This window comes from Protopterus annectens, chromosome 10.part0 (assembly GCF_019279795.1).
Source record: "Protopterus annectens isolate FY-2018-M chromosome 10.part0, PAN1.0, whole genome shotgun sequence".
Lineage (NCBI taxonomy): Eukaryota > Metazoa > Chordata > Ceratodontiformes > Protopteridae > Protopterus > Protopterus annectens.
Window position 1 is genome coordinate 1,647,534,044 of NC_056744.1, and position 20,984 is coordinate 1,647,555,027.

Here is a 20,984-nt window from a genome sequence, read left to right on the forward strand (position 1 = left end):
TTGTGGGAGGAGAGGCTGGACTCTGCCCTTCTGAGCTAGGAATTTCTGGTTAAAGGCTTATAGTGCCTGCATATTTGAACCGCTTCTTACTGAAATTGGTACACCTTGTTTGCTGTAGCATAGACTAGATCCAGGCTTTCTGAATCTAGCTTTGTTTGTATAACTTGAGCACTAATCCAGGCATTCTTTAAAGTATTCAATTGTATTTATTACTGCTTGGTAGTAACTTGATTACAGTGTAGCTATCATTCTAAGTCTTTTGGATTAAGCACTTGGGCTTCAGACCAGTTGTTTTACATTAGGAAGGTTTGTGGCCTGCACTGTGGTGGCAGGACAGATAGCTTACATCCTTCTAAGTTGTGAACTGCTGATTGAGGGCTCAGTGTCTGTTATTCTAAAAGTGTATTAGTTCTGGTTTAAGCACTTGGGCTTCAGGCCAGTTATTTTACATTAAGAAGGTTCGTGGTCTGCACTCTTGTGGGAGGAGAGGCTGGACTCTGCCCTTCTGAGCTGGGAATTTCTGGTTAAAGGCTTATAGTGCCTGCATATTTGAACTGTTTCTTACTGAAATTGGTACACCTTGTTTGCTATAGCATAGACTAGATCCAGGCCTGCTGAATCTAGCTTTATTTGTATGCTGCTTGTTTGTTTGCTTGTTATTTCCCTGAAACGCTAATTCCACTTAAAATGTGGCTTTTCAGCGCTTTTGTGGATCCCTAGTGATATCTGCATTGCTTACTGTACTTATTTCCTTGTTTCACTTGAAAAAAAGTTACTGTTTGTTGTTTTTGCATTTAAGTTACCTGAAACACATTGCATTTAAGTTACCTGGCACTTGCTCACTAAAGCAATTATATAAGTCAGCACTAAAATATTAAAAGCACTACACCCTCACAAACTCCCCTTGAGTACCCCATTCCCCATTGGCCCTTTTTTTCAATTATAAAGGAATTCCCAATACTATTCTAGCATGTCCAAAGGTCATTTGTCAATCTCCTCTCCGGTCCAGCTGGTGAATCTCGGAATCTTGAGGCAATGTTACAACTGCCTCATGTACACAGACAACCCTCTCCTCCTCCCAACAAATTCCAACACATGTGAGAGATGCAACCATATAGCCATACTGGAGGCTAAGCTCTCTCAACTCAGTACTGGCGAAACCAGTCAGGAGGAGAAGGAAACCACACTCACTACAATTCCAATCTCACATAGACATCCACGACAGCAAACCAAACACATAAACACACAAAAACATACTCGGAGGCTCTAAATAAAAATCTGCCTAAGCAGCAGAGACCTCCAAAGCAGACACTCAAGCAACCGCTACCCCAAAACAAAACTCATGCAACACATAGCTCACAAAGCCAGTGTGCCGAACAGTCACAGCCCTTAAGGCTAAACAACACACCTGATACACTTGTAATAGGTGACTATATCGTCAGGCACACTGACGTCCCGCTCACCAGGCTGAACAAGGAGAAGGTCATGGTGAGCTGCCTGTCAGGCGCTAGGATCCGCCACATAACACAAGCACTCAGGTCACTCCAAGGCAAGTACAAATATGACTCAGTCATTGTCCATGCTGGTGTGAATGACCTGAGATGTACCTCCCTGGACTACATGAAAAGAGACATAGAGGAGCTCTCTGAGCATGTAGCCCAGGCCGGTATGACCCTGACCTTGAGTAGCATCTTACCCTCACCAAGAATGATGCCACAATAAGACGACAAGATGATCAATTTCAACAATTGGCTTAAGTATTGGTGTCATTCAAAGGGGATCAATGCCTGTCAGCCTGCGATGACATGCTCGACAAGCCACGATGCTTCACTAGGGACGGCTTGCACCTGTCACCCCTGGGCTTTCGGATATTGGCAAAGGCTCTTGCTACCCCCATAGTGCCTTTTTAGGCAAGGCTCAAAAGACAAACCCACCTCCATAGGTATCACAAGGGATAAGAAACTAAGAGTAATGCTACTCAATGCCAGAAGTCTAAACCTCAAGATGCACGCACTCAAAACTCTCCTTAGCATGGAGAACATCGATATCTGTGCAGTAACAGAAACCTGGTTCAAGGCTCCTGAGAGCACCCCAGCACTACCAGGTTATACCTCATACCATGCTTTTCGGCCCCAAAACTTGGACCGTACTACAAAAGGAGGGGGAGTATCAATATTCGTCAAAGATACCCACACCTCCAGGTTGGTGGCATAGCACGAAGCATCAGAGACTATCCATGTGCAACTAACAGTGGGTAAAACTGCCTTCCAGTTTATAGCCTGCTACAGACCATCCTCCCAAACCCAGGAACCCCACTCGGCCTTCCTGAGAACACTGGAAATATGAAGGTCTTGCCAAACACCATTATATTGGGTGACTTCAACTACCCAAACATAGACTGGGAGTATTACTCTAGCTCCAACACCCTAGCCCAAAGGTTCCTAGAATTTATAAACTCAAATGCTATGGAACAACTTGTTACCACTCCCACAAGAGGGGAAAACATACTGGACCTGATCATCACCAACATGGGGACTCTATGCTCCAGACCAGAAGTGTATCCCTCACTGGTAAGATCAGACCATAAACTAATCTCACTGGATATTCACATCCCGACTCCACCCCCTGCCCTGAAAACCACAGTGAAAAACTTCTCTAAAGCAAATTTCACACTCCTCAAAACCGAGGTGGAATCCTTCAAAGGCCCGGGCCTGTGAAAAATATGGCCCAGACCGCAGAATCCTTTATAAACGCATTCTATGAACACCTTCAGGAATGCATGAATCATGCAATCCCAAATAAAACCAAGACCCAATCCTCCAAAGGCAGATGTCCTGTCTGGTGGACCCCAGCCATAAACAAACTATACAATAGAAAAAGGAAGCTACTACATGATAGAGCAAAATCCCAAAAAGGGAAGGCATCTCTGATCAGTATTAGCAAAAAACTACGGGCACTCATAAAATCGTCTAAGGCCAGCTTCAAGAGAAAAATTGCACAGGACACTAAGGATAATCACAAGGCTTTCTTTAGTTATGTTAGGAACCTGGGTGGGAATTCTCAGATATGTTCAGAATTAGTCCAAAATGACAAAAAATACACCGAACCCACAGACATTGCCAACATCCTAGCTGACAGGTTCAGCGCAAACTTCTCCCCCCCCCCACCAAAAGGGCAAATATTTATCCCAGCAGAGTGCTGCCCCCCTGACATCTCAGGTGCTCAGGTAAGACCTGCCCTCTCCAAAGCAAAAAACACAGCATCAATGGGACCAGATGGTGTCCCGGGCTGCGTCCTACATGAACTCCAAGAAGAGCTAAACCCAAACATGAAACTACTGTTCAATCTCAGCCTTACTACAGGATATGTACCCAAAGAGTGGCGTACAGCAACAGTGGTCCCTCTCCACAAAGGTGGTGCCTCAACGGATCCTGGAAACTATCACCCCATAAGCCTGACTAGCTTGGTCTGCAAAGCTATGGAAAGGATCATCATGGACCTCATAAATAAAGATATTGGGGACCTACAGACACTGGATCCTACCCAGTTCGGCTTTGTTAAGGGCAGATCCTGCCTCTTAAACCTGGTTGATTTCTTTGAAACAGTCACCAAGGCCATTGACGAGGGGAAGGTGGTCCACACAGCCTACCTGGACCTTGCAAAAGCCTTCGATACAATACCCCACTTGGGCATTATAGATAAGCTCACCAGCTTAAATATAAACCCCTATGTCACTAGATGGGTTGCAAACTGGCTCAAGGACAGAACCCACATGGTTAGAATTGCTGGAGCCATGTCAGACTCCAAACCAGTTACAAGTGGCATCCCCCAAGGCTCAGTCCTGGGACCTCTCTTGTTCGGTATATATTTCTCGAAGGTACAGGCCAACATGGAAGGACTGTGGCTGACTACGTTCGCAGATGACTGCAAACTGGGTGCCATAATAGACTCTCCAGCCGACACAAGCATCCTCCAAAAGGGCCTCATAGAAACAGACAACTGGTGCCAGAGCCATGGCCTCAAGCTAAATGCCAAAAAGTGTATAGTCATCCCCTTTGGCAAAAACAAAGTGCCCACAAATTACCACATAGGTGGTAATCCATTAAGTACAGAAGAAGTAATTAGGGACCTGGGGACCCAAGTTGATAGCAATCTCTCATTTGACAACCACGTGGCCAAAGTGGTTAGAAAAACATTTTATATAGCCCACCTAATCATGAAGGGATTCACATCTAGATCAGGGGCGGTCATCGTGCCTCTTTACTCATCCCTTATCAGGCCCATAATTGAGTACAATGCCCCTTTTGGGATGTACCTTACCAGACACCTGCAGCAACTGGAAAGACCCCAAAAGTACCTCACCAAGAGGATCATAGGGCTCAAACAGATGCCATATGCTGCCCGGTTAAAGAAACTCCAGCTCTACTCAGTGGCATACCGCCTCCTCAGAGGCAATCTGTGCCTGACGTATAAAGCCATGTCCAACCCGGAATTAATGGACATGCTGCACCTCAGAAAATCCAAATCCCATCGAGCTCTGGCTCGAGACTTGAACCTCAGCACTGAAATAAATAGGACATGCTGGAGGGACAGATTCATAACCCAGAGGCTCCCTTCACTCTGGAATTAAATCCCAGTCCAGGTTAGGCAGAGTCCCTCATTGACTCTCTTCAAGAGGAATCTTGATGAGTGGATGAGAGATCATAGGTTTACCCCGGGTATCACTTCTGTGTCACTGTTAGACAGAGGCACAGTATACTAACCTCGAAAAAGGGCATAGCAAAATTAATTTAAAATGGGTGGCGAAAGCCAAACACACTCTGGCTAGGCTTATAAATGCCCTAGGGCAGTTAGCCTAGTATGAACCTATGAACCTATAAAAACTAAGAAATGAGCATGTATCTCATTGTACAACTGGCAGAAACTAAGGGAACGCATGACTGTCTGTATCACAAGTAGTCAACGGTATTTGGGGCTCAGTGAATAAAATGAAGGTGTTAGGGTAGTGTTTAAAGATCCTGGAGCTCAGGCACTGTCAAACTAAGGAGTGAGACAGAGCTTAGGCAGGCTCTATCGTAAGTTAAGTTCAGATTGCAACAACATAATTTTCCAAAATCTCCTTCATCAGTACATTTACGCCTAGTCAGAACTCCATTAATACAATAGTAATGCACAGTATCCTGAGCACACCAAACAAGCATTACACAATCAACAATCAGGTTCCAAAGCATAGTCCACCAAAAATCTTAAGACGTCAATATTAAAAACTGTTAACAAATGCAAAAACTTACAACCACTCTGGCAACTCTTTTAACAGTTTGGGACACTCTGGGGTCTGGTATTAATTTATATCTGAGTAAATTCTAACTGGGATCTGATTTACTGGCTCAACAGCCTAGTATGAGCCCACTAATCTAGAAACTATGAACTCAGCATACTCTGTTAACAGTAGCTGAGCAATGGAATTAAATTCCACCAAATATTAATTTTAAAACTTACAATAAACTTTTCTAAATAAAACTGCAGAACTATTTAATATCATCCTGCAGATGTCAATGTGTTTAACAATGATTATCAGTTCAAATTTAGCCTACCTTTTGCCATTTACACCATGGAGTTTCACACTCATCTAAAATTCCTTTTTGTTGTTCTTGGAGCTTTGTCCCTGGGCCTCCACCGAGAAGGGTCTCTTGCACTCAGATGGACTATGATAGTACTCCTGCTTATTTAGCAAGGGATGGCCTGTATCTCTTGTTCAAAGGTTTCCTCAAACTGGCAAAATCCTTTAATGCCCCATTGTGCTTTTTATAGGCAAAGAACATCTAATGGACACACCATCTTAGCAACTAGTCACACTCTCAAAACCACCACTCACAGACACCACCATCTCCATATTTTAAGACCTTCAAAAAGGTGAACCTTATACAATTATATTATGAAATCTCTAAACTTACCCATGACATCATTACTACTATTAATCCTGACAAACCAGACAATTACACAAAGGAGTTTATGCCTGCTTAGGCAAATATACAACGGGAAATTTAAAAACAAACCCACACAAAGTGGTAAACTTATTTAAAGTTTATAACAAGAGGGAAAAATTGCTTAAACTATACAGAAAATAAAATTTTTACTCTTTGGTTTGGATGTTAGTAAGGATATTTTGCAAGCAATTTCATGTTTATAGGCATCAGCTGAGTTTAAAGCCCTGTGTTTCTAAAGCAAGCCAAAGAATCCACTTATGCTGTGCTGATGATGTCACTAAAAAGGCCAAAACATACATGTCCACAGCTAGCGGTGTTTGGCTTTATTGGCCTAAATGTACCTATAAGGATTTAAAATGTAAAAAGTCATGGGCATTCAGAAGCCATGTAACTGAACCACTGCATGTCCTCAAGACGTAATTTGTACATATCACAAGGGGCTCCTTTGTAGGAGATTTAAGGTATTACACAATGAAAACTAATTTTCTTGCATATTTACTGCATTGTTTGTCTGTGTGACCTTTTTTACCCTTTGGTTTTGAGGCTAGAAGTCTTCAGCATAAGGACTGTATAAAAAATTTACCAGGAAACTCAAGTGCAATATAAGGACAAGTAAAGCAAATCATGAGCAGAATTTGCTTTTGAAGTGAAAGAAACATATAAATTCTTCTTTGGCTGGAAATAACACTCAACATTGCTTTAGGTTTTCCTTAATGGGACAGCCCACACAGAATAAAATGGCACTGCAAATATACCAGCAAACTTCACCCAAAAAACACCTATTTCAACATCACTCATCCAAGAATCCTTTATATCTCAGTCATTAAAGCCTATGATCCATTATATCCCAATCATTACTAAAGAACACATTCTTAAGGTATTATCAAATACCAGAAATACTTACTTCATGGGTCATGACAATATACTTGGTCACCTATTAAACTGCTTTGAGCAGGATCTTGATGAACCTCTCTTTGCACTGTTTAACCTATGCCTAGCCACAGGCTATGTTCCCGTATCCTGGTGCACTGCTGGGTTTATGCCCCTCCATAAGGATGGCCCTACCATGGGCCTTGAAAGTTATAGCCCAATCAGCCTTCTGACTCTAATCTCAAAAGCTGTGGTGCACATCATAACTGACCTCATAAATTACGATATTAAGAATCTTTTTAGGCTTGACCTGCTAACAACTGGTTTCATTAAAGGGAGAGCATGACTGCTAAACCTGGTTAATTTCTCCAAAAGGGTCTTCTGCAAGCTGTCAGTGGTCATACTGTTTACAGCTTATCCACACCTGGCCAAAGCATTCAATACTACACCCCATGACAGAATTGTAACAAAAGTATTACCACTAAACATAAACTCTTATGTGGTAAGATGGACAGCCAATTGGCCCTGAAAGGCATAGTCCACATAGTTCATGCAGCAGGTACTTTTTCAATAGTGCTACTATAGTGTAGTCAGGGATATAGACATAGACACTTCTGTTGACAGTTTCCATTCCTTTGATCATCATTTGGCAACAGGAGTCAGGAAATCCTTCTACTCAACGCAACTAATAGCCAAAGGTATTTCTTCCATATCCAAAGAGCTTATTGTTCCCCTTTATTCAGAACTAATCAGACCCATTACAGACAAAAATCCATTTGGCATTAAATCACTCAACATATCTACAAACTCAAAAAGCCCAATAGATTCCTAATAAAAAATATCTATAGCCTTACTTACAAGAACAGACAGGAAACCATGTCATCGTACTCTGTATCTTATAAACTCGGGCCTTGATCACTGCTCCATTAGATATTTGGTAATCCTTGACTTCCTATATCTCAGTAAATCAAACAACTCAGCTAACACTAGAACTAGAAGTAAAGATCGAAATCTTCAGCAACAAATGAGATGGAGTGATAGATTCATCAACCAGAACCTCACCCTTCTCTGGAAAAAAGTTCATCTGCAGAGTAAACAAAGTGATTCAATATCTTCCTTCAAACATACCTCTCAAGTTTACATCTGTGGCTATCTGATCTCTCCCTCCTTGAGAAAGGAGGTAAAACTTGAGGGTGGGAACTGGCAAAGAGTAGAAGCTATTTGAACTAAATGGTTAAAATTACCATGAGAGCTATGAAAAACAAATAAATAAACAGATATCTGAAATGCAAGTAAATTATATTTTACCAGTCCAAATGACCATTTGGATTCATAACAACCAAGTTACTATAATCACAACACAGAGCACTGCAACAGTAAAGTGGCAGTGGACAGTGTTGATTGTAATAAAAAAATAAGCTAAACAAGTTTTTGAGGGAGTACAAACCCTCTTCAACCCTCACCCAGAATTCTGGGAGTAATGTATTTAAACCCTTACCACTCTAAATATATCCTCTTTACCACCCAAGGTTTTGCAACCTGGAAAGAATTAAGCAACTCTGTGGCAAAATAGGATTCGGTTGAGTATTTTCAGCAGTCAAGTAATTTGTATATTTTAACGATTTTACATTCAATGTGAAAAATCATATTGGAAACAACAAATGCTCACTTCATTACTACAGTTTGTGATATAGAGTCAGGTCAGGTATACGTTATAAAAATGTATCCAGAACACAGAAACTACCAAAGCTTTGAGATAACATTTACTCTGCCCAATGTAGCCTTCATATTTTCAGCAAGCTTCAACTTTTAGTTGATAAACATACAGCCAAGACATTTATTCAAAACATTTAGCGCAACTGTACATATAATAATGAAAAACAGTTTGAATATGGTTTTATGAAATTTGGAATATAAAAATAAAGATTTTGCTACTGCATTTATTATAAAATATTCAAACTTCAAATGCATATTCTAAAACATTCTTACAAGAGAAAGTTAAATAAAGTATATGTTATTACTACTCTGAGGCGTAATTTAAATACAACATTCCCAAAGGAACTACATCCTCCCAAATGGAGAATCTAGGAATGTACCCCATTGGTAGCATTTTTATTTCAAATTCATGCTATCTTCATTTTGTGTTTGTATCACATCACATCATTTAGATAAGCTTTGTCTAACCGATGTTCAGCTTTATCTACATCATCTTACACACACACACACACACACACACACACACACACACACACACACACACACACACACACACACACACACACACACACACACACACACACACACACACACACACACACACACACACACACACACACACACACACACACACACACTTCTGCAGCAACAGCAAAATAGTACCTGTGTAGAATGTACTACTTTTAGTTTCCAGTCAGAATGCACACAACTCAATCATAGCTTCATTTACACACACAAATCCAATCCAAAAGGAATGAACTAATGAAAGAGTGAATGACAATTTCAAAGTTATTAATATTGTTTAAAAAGGTTTAGATTGGTGACAGCATATTATCCAAGAGATATTTTTCATCTCCATTGCTTTTCCAACACTTCAGTTTCCAAAACTAAAGTTATACAAAAGTAGAAATGAAAAATATACTTACTTTTAGAAAGCCAGTAGCTTCTGGTTGTCTGAACTTCAAAGTTTTGTTACACAACGTCTCCTGAGTGGCCATAGCATCAGTTTCAGTGTCTTCAGATTTAATTTCCGTCTCTTTCATAATCTCCACTTCTTTATTCTTTAGCTCCAAGTTAATATCAGATGCTGCCACATTAGAGGCAATAACATCATGTTTACTGCATTCAAGAGTTCTGTCCTTCTCTTTTAAAATGGCTGCTTTTTCATTCTTAATCTGCTGGATGAGTTTCCATTCCTTGTCTTGCAGAAACTGGTGCAGTTTTGCAAATTTGTGTGTAATGTATTGTTCCAACCTAAAATTTTCTTCCTGGAAAGCAACAAACATAGAAATTGATAACATGACATGCTGTACAAATTCAGTTCCTATCACTGTATTTTCCTTTTGTAACTGCATGTGTGAAGGTCAACTCACTGAAAAAGAGAAGAGGATAGGATTCTGTTATACTAGTGACCCTGTGATGACACCAAGACAGAGTCCACCAGTATGGTTGGAGCTAGGAGGACATCATCTCTGAAGGAGTGGGGGAGATAGACACCCAGTACAAAGATGAACCTTAACATACAACAGAAGTAATAATAATGTAGAGGTTCTGCATCCAGATATGTAAAGCTGGGAAGGAAAGAAAAAATGTGAAGAAACGTACATGTCCATTGGGTGATGTCTTTGGCAGCTTTTACTTTTGAGCCAAGAGTCTTCTAAGTGGATAAACTCTCTCCCAATACATTTATGAATGGGTAGAGGCCTTTCTACTAGAAGGAACAAGTCCCAAGCTCCAACAGACAAAGTTGGACCAACTACGAAGATGAGTAAATTTGAATGGGGAGGTTAGGTGAAGCCATACTGCTTTGGACTGTGACTATGACAGAAGAACACCATATTAGCAAAATAAAGTTCCGTTGTGATGCACAATATGTATCTTATTTTATAGATACCCCCTAGAGTGAATTGGGGACCATTACATGGTTTCTTCTCAATAAGCTGTACCACTCCCTTGTCCATACTGAAGACAGCCCAAGGAGTGGACTTACAGTGGGACAGTGTAAGGGCTTTGTCATCCACTTTGGTAAGTGATCTTTTCCCAATACACTCATCCCCTTCAAAGTGGATGTCTCTTCCTCAACTTTTGTTTCCACTAGGGATTGCTATTCAAATCATGCATTCTAGGCTCAAGACCTCAGAACTAAGAACTCCCCCAATCTTCACAACTGATAGTGGTGAGGCCACTTAAGGGTTCTGTTACCCAGCAAACTCAACCCCTTGAAAAGGGATGCTTCTGCCTCATCTAGGACAAAAGTCCCCAAACTGCCCCTTGAAGGAGGTGAGGCAGCCCAGCTTCATCATTTTCTTCCCTCTCAAGGTTACCTGGGACAAAGTCAAGGCTCCAACTAGCTATGTGATGCAGCCAGACAACTGGGGTGGAAACAGTCAAGACTGCTAAACAGAGACTGCAATAATCACAAAACTACAAAAGAAAACCGACAAAATCCAAATTTTCTGCCGCATTTTGTTCATTGTGTGGCTTCAGAATTATCTGCATATAGTTAGAGTGAGGCAAAGTCCACATGCCTAAAAACAAGAAGAGGTTATGCTGAGCTTTGTCTTCCAAAACATGTTGATTTTCCTTCACTGTCTTGTGTCTAGTAAAATGTCTGTTCAGCAAACTTACTTTGGACCAAGCAAAAACGATGAATCCAAAAGTTCATTTCTACTTCATGAAAATCTGCAAATGCAGTACTGAAATGTCTATGTCCCTACTCAATTACAGCATTATTTATATTTTACTACTGCAACAATAACTGCAGATCTCAAATGGAAGACAGCTACTTGTGTGCCAGAATTCTGGGAAGTAAATATGCCACGATGAATACCTCATGTGGGTTTACGGTGCCAGAGAACAGCTCTGTGATACAGAATGACTACTGATCCTAAAGAGCTGAGGAATATGTACATCATGCAGAAGGACTTGAGTGTTTCAATAGATCTAAGATCACATGTAAAATGCAGAGTATCTCATTCAGATCAACCATGCTGAAGACCTAATCTGTAATGCAGAAGGATTCAATGGGGTCGCTGGATTTGGAAAACAGTTTTGTGATAGAGAATGACATAGGTTTATAAAGTCGAGAAACATGTAGAAGGGACAGAACATCATATCTAGGTTTTTGGATCTGGTGTACATGAAAAGATTATGTAGAATGGCTTTTCTAGTCCGTGGTGCTATGTGTACATCTACGGTATAAATGGCTTGCTTGGGACTGTGGAGTTTAAAGTACATCTGGGGTACAGAACAGGTTATGTGGGTTTACGGTGTTGATAATAAATTTGTTTTAACCAAAGACTAGGGTTTGCTTCTCACTGAAGTCCAATCTTCTCCATTTAGGAGGAAAAACATGACATATACCACCAATGACTTCAACAGCAGCACTAAAACACAGATCAGTGCACCTACCAAAAATATTTTTAAAAAATTTTTCTTCCAACTCTAAACAGTAAAACATAAGTAGCAATAATGATTTGTTAATACAGCAATACTAGCAAGCAATTTTAAATAAATATTAAAAAAAAAACATTTGTGTGCTGTTTCATAATGCTGCCATCCTGTTTATTTAAAAACTGCCACTTCCTACCCTTTTGGTTACCCCAGTTACAGCAGTACAAACTACACTTTGGTTGTGTACTACAAATGCAATAGCATACTCATCAGTGAACATGAATAAGACATCAGTAAGTCGACCCTGCTACTCATAATGTGCACACAGACTGAAATGAAATGAGAGAATTATGCAAAGGTATTATTTTACAAAGGTAAGAGACTTAAGTTTTAAAATACTGCCTATGTATCCACAGTGGCACAGTCACAGATAAAATATACATTATTCACTCTTTGCCAAGGTGTACTGTCATAATACTTTTGTGGATATTTTAATTAATTATTTAATGAAATGTCCTGTACACATCAGGGTCCTATAGATATATAAAAAGGATTCAATGAACCTTAAGTAGTGCCTTTGGTATGTTAGATGAGTTAGTAATGGTATATTTTCCGCCATTTTTAAGTATTCCAGAACATTTTCACCCTTCCTCATCACTGTCCAAATGTCACAAGAAAATACAGTGGCATGGCTAACAGAGAACTGATAAACTCACCTTAAACCAGTAAAACGGTTTTACTATAACTTGAAACTCAACTCAAATGTTACTTTAGGACTTTCTCACAAAACACACTACAGAAGAAATTCAACAACTAAATGTTTTAAACTTAAATAGCCAATGTACACATACTAATAACAGTAAGAATTTCATTTACCTGTACTTTAATTTCCACATCCTGCTTGCTTCGCAAATATTTAAGATCTTCCAGTTTGGACTCTATAGATGTTAAAGCTATTTTCAGTTTGTCCTATGGTTAGATATTAAAAAAACAAAGAAATTAAAATAAACAACAAGAAAGCTGGCTACAAAAAAAACGATGTTCACTTTACACACATGGAAAGTACAAATTAGCAGGTCAGCTTCTTTGCCTACCATCTTTGGAAAGAACAGACAGATGGACAGGCATGTAGACATTGTTCTATACTTTAAGAACCCCTAATACCTTAATACAAATGCCATAGTATCAAAATTCATAACATGTATTTCATAAAGTTTAAGATTAACAAATCAATCAATGACAGTGGAAGTGGGATACTGCCTGAAAATTTAAATGGTCTTCATCATTCATTTAGAAGGAAAACAGAATAAATGCTAAGAAGCAAAACTGTAAAGGTAGTTCCAGTAGAAAATGCAGGCCTGTCATAAGCAGTTGCAGGGTAAGGACTTCACAGACGATGAACTTCCCATTTCCCTACCTAATGGGTTCTCTACAGACCATAATAACCCAGTATCCTTCTTCCTCCAGTACCCCATAAGAGCACCTACTAATGGCTGACCAACAGCTATTCTAAATAGCAGTACTTACTGTACTATGTGGTTAGCTGAAAAAAATCTTGTTTCAAGTACCCACAACCCCTTTAATGGAACACAATGTACTTATATTACAATTTGATTTTTTTGATTGATGGTGGTGTGTATGTATCTCCTTATTGCCAGTAATTGTCTTCCTAAAATGTCCTGATATGTTCTCCCTTTCTTTACTTTCCCAGTCTATTTCTGGTTATGAGCTGAAGTAGGAAGCACTAAAACTTAACCAAAATAAATGATGACTGGGGTACATTTCTATAAAGTAGTTTACAGTAAGACCAGTAAGACCAGTAATTGAAGTGTAACTGCTTCATATTCATGGGGGGGGGGGGGGTGAGGAAAAAAAATGGATGCAAATGTAGAGTGAAAAGATACAGTGAAAGAAGGTAAAGGACAGATAAAGAAAGGAACGGGGATGGAAAGACGGAATGAAAGAGATGCACTTTACACACCACAATACGCATTACTTTCTACAACACAGAATGCGTTGTAATGTTTGAAGGACGCATTCAGCTCTTTAAGGGTTAGACACCCAAACTGTGACACAAGAGTAGACTCATTTGAATCTTAAACTATAACAAAGCCATCATATTAATACACCTTCTTGTCTGTGTTGTAGCCTGAATGTTGTATTTCAAAGTCTGTTATGTCATAAAATAACTCGGCACATTGTTTATCCTCATCTCTCATGTGAATGTCCTTCACCTGCCTTTACACTTTTCAAATGATTTCCTTCTACTAGCCACATTCAGCCATTACCCTGAATATAATTATGTATATAACAGTGGAATGGAGTTGGGAAGGTTCTTTCTTCTTTTGCAGTCTTCTACACCTCGCGGCACAACCTGAAGCAGTATAATTATAATAGCAAGATGACAGCAAAAGTAACAGTCTGTAAGTCAACAGGGAAGCAACAATATTTGCTGGACAGATTTAAAACACAGACCAGAAACTGTACTTAATGGCTGTAGATGACTGATAGCTGCACAGTTCTTACATTTGAATTAGTAAAGATGACATAACTGCAGAGTACAGTCAAATAAAACAAAAACACAACTTTTGTTCAAATAAATTGTTCTTCTGGCAAAAATGGAGGGCCTGTCCCCTCCCCCGAACAGTAAGTAGTTCCAGCCACCACTGAACATTTTATAATATTTTATCACATATAATGGAAACGTGAAATGCCTGTTGTTACAGTGGGACCATGTATATTTATATGTACAAGTACAGATGTCACGATGGCAGGATGCCACACCTATTAGCATGCACACACAAATTAAAATGGTCATACCACATAACACAGTCTAAGGGCTGACCTTACTATGACAATCCTTTCAGGTAAAAGAAAAACAAATCTGTGTTAGGACAAACTTATTTCAGCCAGGCAGATTTCTTGTGCCCTTAAACTGTTAAGCAAGCCAAACCATACAAATGTAACAGTGACAGCAACGTAGCACAAACAAGCTAATACACAACACATATAAGAAAAAATTTTTTACAATGTATCTGCTGAACAGTTAAACTGTAACAGACAACAAAGAGGAACCGCATAGTGTATACAGTGTAAAACAGAATGGTATTGTATTGCATACGTATTAAATTGAATCAGTAAATATGTACACTTCTATTCACACATTGTGTTTTTGTCTTATTTGTCATGTGTACAGATCAGAGTGTAGGAATGCACACTCTTCTACATAATTCTCTCATTATCTGATAATGGACAATGAAAACTAATAGCCAAATAAAGGCAAAATAATGTTCCCCTTTATTGTATGTGACCACAGATAGAATTTTAAGGAGACTGTTATTGCAGTACATCAAATTGCATATTTATTTATGTAAATGTTTTACTACTATGTGGGTTAGTTTATTCAAAAAAAGCAATACCTAAAACAGTATATGATTTGTCTATTAACTTAGAGTTGAAAGACACAAATAGCAGACCAGTGAAAATTTTACTACACAACAGCAAACCTTGATCAGAGGTGACACAGCTGTAAATGGCAACAATGACAAGCTGTGTCAAGACATGGCTGATGTGGGACAGGGGATCCGGAGAAGTCACCTAAAGCAATTAAAAAGTGCTGAAAACCGATAGTTAGTAGTCCACTGTTAAATAAATTCAAACGAATCACTTACTGAGCAAGGCAAAAATGTGGAATTAAGGCTGCCCACCACTCAGACACTTTCTGGGATAAATGAAGACTGAAGCTGTAACCCAAAATGTCTGATGAAAAGCATTTCCAGATGAAGAGTATCATCAGCATTTCACCCTCTGAGGTTATCAGTCCTGACCTTCAGCAAGAAATAGACAGACAGATGATGCAATTCACTTGACATAAATGTGGCATTACAATGACGAAGAATAGTTATCCCCAAAGAGCCTGGCTTGAGCTACAGTTTCAGACAATTGGGTCTGCATATATACTAACCTGAGCATCTGAAGACAGCAACTCAAGACACTAAATTTATGGAGGTGGTAATTTATGGAGGAAAGTAATGCACTGCTAAACAATAACATACCATATTTTACTATTCTGATTAATAAAAGAAAACCAAAATACTCAAGCATGATTACATCTGGAGACGAATGACACTGGTTCAGACAATGTAATACCCACAGTAATCAGACAGTATATGTACAGGAAAAATATATAAGGAAATGAAGAACATTAAGCATTGCTACTTATATATCTGTTTATTCAGCTTTCAATTACAAGTGGAAAACTAAAACCGAGGGCTTTGAATCATTAAAATTAATAAGTAAATGGCAATCCCATCAAAAACAATGACTCTTGAAACTTGTTGTGGCACTATTTAAGTACTGTTGTGGTAGTTTCACCCCCCCCCCCCAACATACATCATGACAGCTGTGGGGAAAGGGCAGCACAACCACATCCGTGCTACTTAAATATATGTATTAGAGGGTCGCTGTACCTCCAAGTAAGGTGAGTGCTGTGATGTATCACAACCTATTACTCAGTACATGTCCCCAGAGATGCACATTAGTAGTTCTCCTTGTGAGGAACACAACCACTGCCCTGAATATTAACAAGCACTCATTTTTCATTCCTTGATTAAAGGATAGTAATACTTACACATATATCCTTGAGAATGCACCACCAAAGTTCCAGTAAGTCAGTGAATTGCACAAGTATATAACGACTTCTACATTTTTGGCATCAAAATATTTTTTCTTTCAATTAACAGAACAGGAATGACAAGAACTGAAAAATCAAGGGGGTAGTATATTAATGAGGATTTGGACAAGCAGGTGAAACAGGTGAGAAAAAAAGAGGTATAAAAAGAGAGCATGCACTAAAGATAACATTGTGTGGACTTCTGAGGGGAAAAATGATTTCACAAGCACTCAAGCTTGTACACAAATTGGTAGCCCTTCATTTTTAAACCGAATGCGGCACAAAAGACTATGTTTTTTACAGTAGGACTCAAGAATATCAAGCAAATGACATGGAGAAAAAGAATAGCACACACAGATAACAAATCTAAAGGGGTTAATTAAAGAATAGCACACACAGATAAAAAATCTAAAGGGATTAAGTAAAGAATAGCACACACACAAATAACAAATCTAAAGGGGTTAAGTAAAGAATAGCACACACAGATAACAAATCTAAAGGGGTTAAGTAAAGAATAGCACACAGAGATAAACTAAAGGGGTTAAGTAAAGAATAGCACACACAGATAACAAATCTAAAGGGGATAAGTAAAGAATAGCACACACACAGATAACAAATCTAAAGGGGTTAAATAAAGAATAGCACACAGAGATAACAAAACTAAAGGGGTTAAGTAAAGAATAGCACACACAGATAACAAATCTAAAGGGGTTAAGTAAAGAATAACCCACACAGATAACAAATCTAAAGGGGTTAAGTAAAGAATAGCCCACACAAATAACAAATCTAAGGAGTTAAGTAAAGAATAGCACACACAGATAACAAATCTAAGGAGTCAAGTAAAGAATAGCACACACAGATAACAAATCTAAAGGGGTTAAGTAAAGAATAGCACACACACAGATAACAAATCTAAAGGGGTTAAATAAAGAATAGCCCACACAGATAACAAATCTAAAGGGGTTAAGTAAAGAATAGCACACACAGATAACAAATCTAACGAGTTAAGTAAAGAATAGCACACACAGATAACAAATCTAAGGAGTTAAGTAAAGAAAAGCACACACAGATAACAAATCTAAGGAGTTAAGTAAAGAATAGCACACACAGATAACAAATCTAAGGAGTTAAGTAAAGAATAGCACACACAGATAACAAATCTAAAGGGGTTAAGTAAAGAATAGCACACACAGATAACAAATCTAAAGGGGTTAAGTAAAGAATAGCACACACACAAATAACAAATCTAAAGGGGTTAAGTAAAGAATAGGACACACACAGATAACAAATCTAAAGGGGTTAATTAAAGAATAGCACACACACAAATAACAAATCTAAGGAGTTAAGTAAAAAATAGCACACACAGATAACAAATCTAAGGGGGTTAAGTAAAGAATAGCACAGACACAAATAACAAATCTAAAGGGGTTAAGTAAAGAATAGCACACACAGATAACAAATCTAAGGAGTTAAGTACAGAATAGCACACACAGATAACAAATCTAAGGGGGTTAAGTAAAGAATAGCACACAAACAGATAACAAATCTAAGGAGTTAAGTAAAGAATAGCACACACAGATAACAAATCTAAGGGGGTTAATTAAAGAATAGCACACACACACAAATAACAAATCTAAAGGAGTTAAGTAAAGAATAGCACACATAGATAATAAATCTAAAGGGGTTAAGTAAAGAATAGCACACACAGATAACAAATCTAAGGGGGTTAAGTAAAGAATAGCACACATAGATAACAAATCTAAAGGGGTTAAGTAAAGAGTAGCACACACAGATAACAAATCTAAAGGGGTTAATTAAAGAATAGCACACACACAAAGATAACAAATCTAAAGGGGTTAAGTAAAGAATAGCACACACAGATAACAAATCTAAGGAGTTAAGTAAAGAATAGCACACACAGATAACAAATCTAAGGAGTTAAGTAAAGAATAGCACACACAAATAACAAATCTAAGGAGTTAAGTAAAGAATAGCACACACAGATAACAAATCTAAAGGGGTTAAGTAAAGAATAGCACACACAGATAACAAATCTAATGGGGTTAAGTAAAGAATAGCACACACACAAATAACAAATCTAAAGGAGTTAAGTAAAGAATAGCACACATAGATAACAAATCTAAAGGGGTTAAGTAAAGAATAGAACACACAGATAACAAATCTAAGGGGGTTAAGTAAAGAATAGCACACATAGATAACAAATCTAAAGGGGTTAAGTAAAGAATAGCACACACACATAACAAATCTAAAGGGGTTAAGTAAAGAATAGCACACACAGATAACAAATCTAAGGAGTTAAGTAAAGAATAGCACACACAGATAACAAACCTAAGGAGTTAAGTAAAGAGTAGCACACGCAGATAACAAATCTAAGGAGTTAAGTAAAGAATAGCACACACAGATAACAAATCTAAGGAGTTAACTAAAGAATAGCACACACAAATAACAAATCTAAGGAGTTAAGTAAAGAATAGCACACACAGATAACAAATCTAAAGGGGTTAAGTAAAGAATAGCATACACAGATAACAAATCTATTGGGGTTAAGTAAAGAATAGCACACAGAGATAACAAATCTAAAGGGGTTAAGTAAAGAATAGCACACACAGATAACAAATCTAAGGAGTTAAGTAAAGAATAGCACACACAGATAACAAATCTAAAGGGGTTAAGTAAAGAATAGCACACACACAGATAACAAATCTAAAGGGGTTAAGTAAAGAATAGCACACACACAAATAACAAATCTAAAGGGGTTAAGTAAAGAATAGGACACACACAGATAACAAATCTAAAGGGGTTAACTAAAGAATAGCACACACACAAATAACAAATCTAAGCAGTTAAGTAAAGAATAGCACACACAGATAACAAATCTAAGGGGGTTAAGTAAAGAATAGCACACACACAAATAACAAATCTAAAGGAGTTAAGTAAAGAATAGCACACACACAGATAACAAATCTAAAGGGGTTAAGTAAAGAATAGCACACACAGATAACAAATCTAAGGAGTTAAGTAAAGAATAGCACACACAAATAACAAATCTAAAGGGGTTAATTAAAGAATAGCATACACACAAATAACAAATCTAAGGAGTTAAGTAAAGAATAGCACACACAGATAACAAATCTAAGGAGTTAAGTAAAGAATAGCACACACAGATAAAAAATCTAAAGGGGTTAAGTAAAGAATAGCACACACACAGATAACAAATCTAAAGGGGTTAAATAAAGAATAGCACACACAGATAACAAATCTAAAGGGGTTAAGTAAAGAATAGCACAAACAGATAACAAATCTAAAGGGGATAGGTAAAGAATAGCCCACACAGATAACAAATCTAAAGGGGTTAAGTAAAGAATAGCCCACACAAATAACAAATCTAAGGAGTTCAGTAAAGAATAGCACACACAAATAACAAATCTAAAGGGGTTAAGTAAAGAATAGCACACACACAGATAACAAATCTAAGGAGTTAAGTAAAGAATAGCACACACAGATAACAAATCTAAGGAGTTAAGTAAAGAATAGCCCACAGAGATAACAAATCTAAGGAGTTAAGTAAAGAATAGCACACACAGATAACAAATCTAAAGGGGTTAAGTAAAGAATAGCACACACAGATAACAAATTTAAAGGGGTTAAGTAAAGAATAGCACACACAAATAACAAATCTAAAGGGGTTAAGTAAAGAATAGCACACACACAGATAACAAATCTAAGGAGTTAAGTAAAGAATAGCACACACAGATAACAAATCTAAGGAGTTAAGTAAAGAACAGCACACACAGATAACAAATCTAAAGGGGTTAAGTAAAGAATAGCACACAGAAATAACAAATCTAAGGAATTAAGTAAAGAATAGCACACACAGATAACAAATCTAAGGAGTTAAGTAAAGAATAGCACACACAAATAGCAAATCTAAGGAGTTAAGTAAAGAATAGCACACACAGATAACAAATCTAAAGGGGTTAAGTAAAGAATAGCACACACACAAATAACAAATCTAAAGGGGTTAAGTAAAGAATAGCACACACACAGATAACAAATCTAAAGGGGTTAATTAAAGAATAGCACACACACAAATAACAAATCTAAGGAGTTAAGTAAAGAATAGCACACACAGATAACAAATCTAAGGGGGTTAAGTAAAGAATAGCACACACAGATAACAAATCTAAAGGGGTTAAGTAAAGAATAGCACACACAGATAACAAATCTAAGGAGTTAAGTAAAGAATAGCCCACACAAATAACAAATCTAAAAGGGTTAAGTAAAGAATAGCACACACAAATAACAAATCTAAGGAGTTAAGTACA

At 38.0% G+C, this 20,984-nt stretch overlaps 1 protein-coding gene across 1 annotated transcript in view; it reads right to left on the bottom strand.

Annotated features, from left to right (window-relative positions):
• LOC122814364 (zinc finger protein 208-like) overlaps window positions 1-20,984 on the bottom strand; it is a 441,663-nt gene that overhangs the window by 386,860 nt on the left and 33,819 nt on the right. The window contains exons 2-3 of the mRNA XM_044086948.1: window positions 12,843-12,935; window positions 9,500-9,841 (exon numbers count right to left, since the gene is read on the bottom strand). Of these exons, the coding sequence (XP_043942883.1) occupies window positions 9,500-9,841; window positions 12,843-12,935 (435 nt within the window). The remainder of the gene's footprint in view (window positions 1-9,499; window positions 9,842-12,842; window positions 12,936-20,984) is intronic.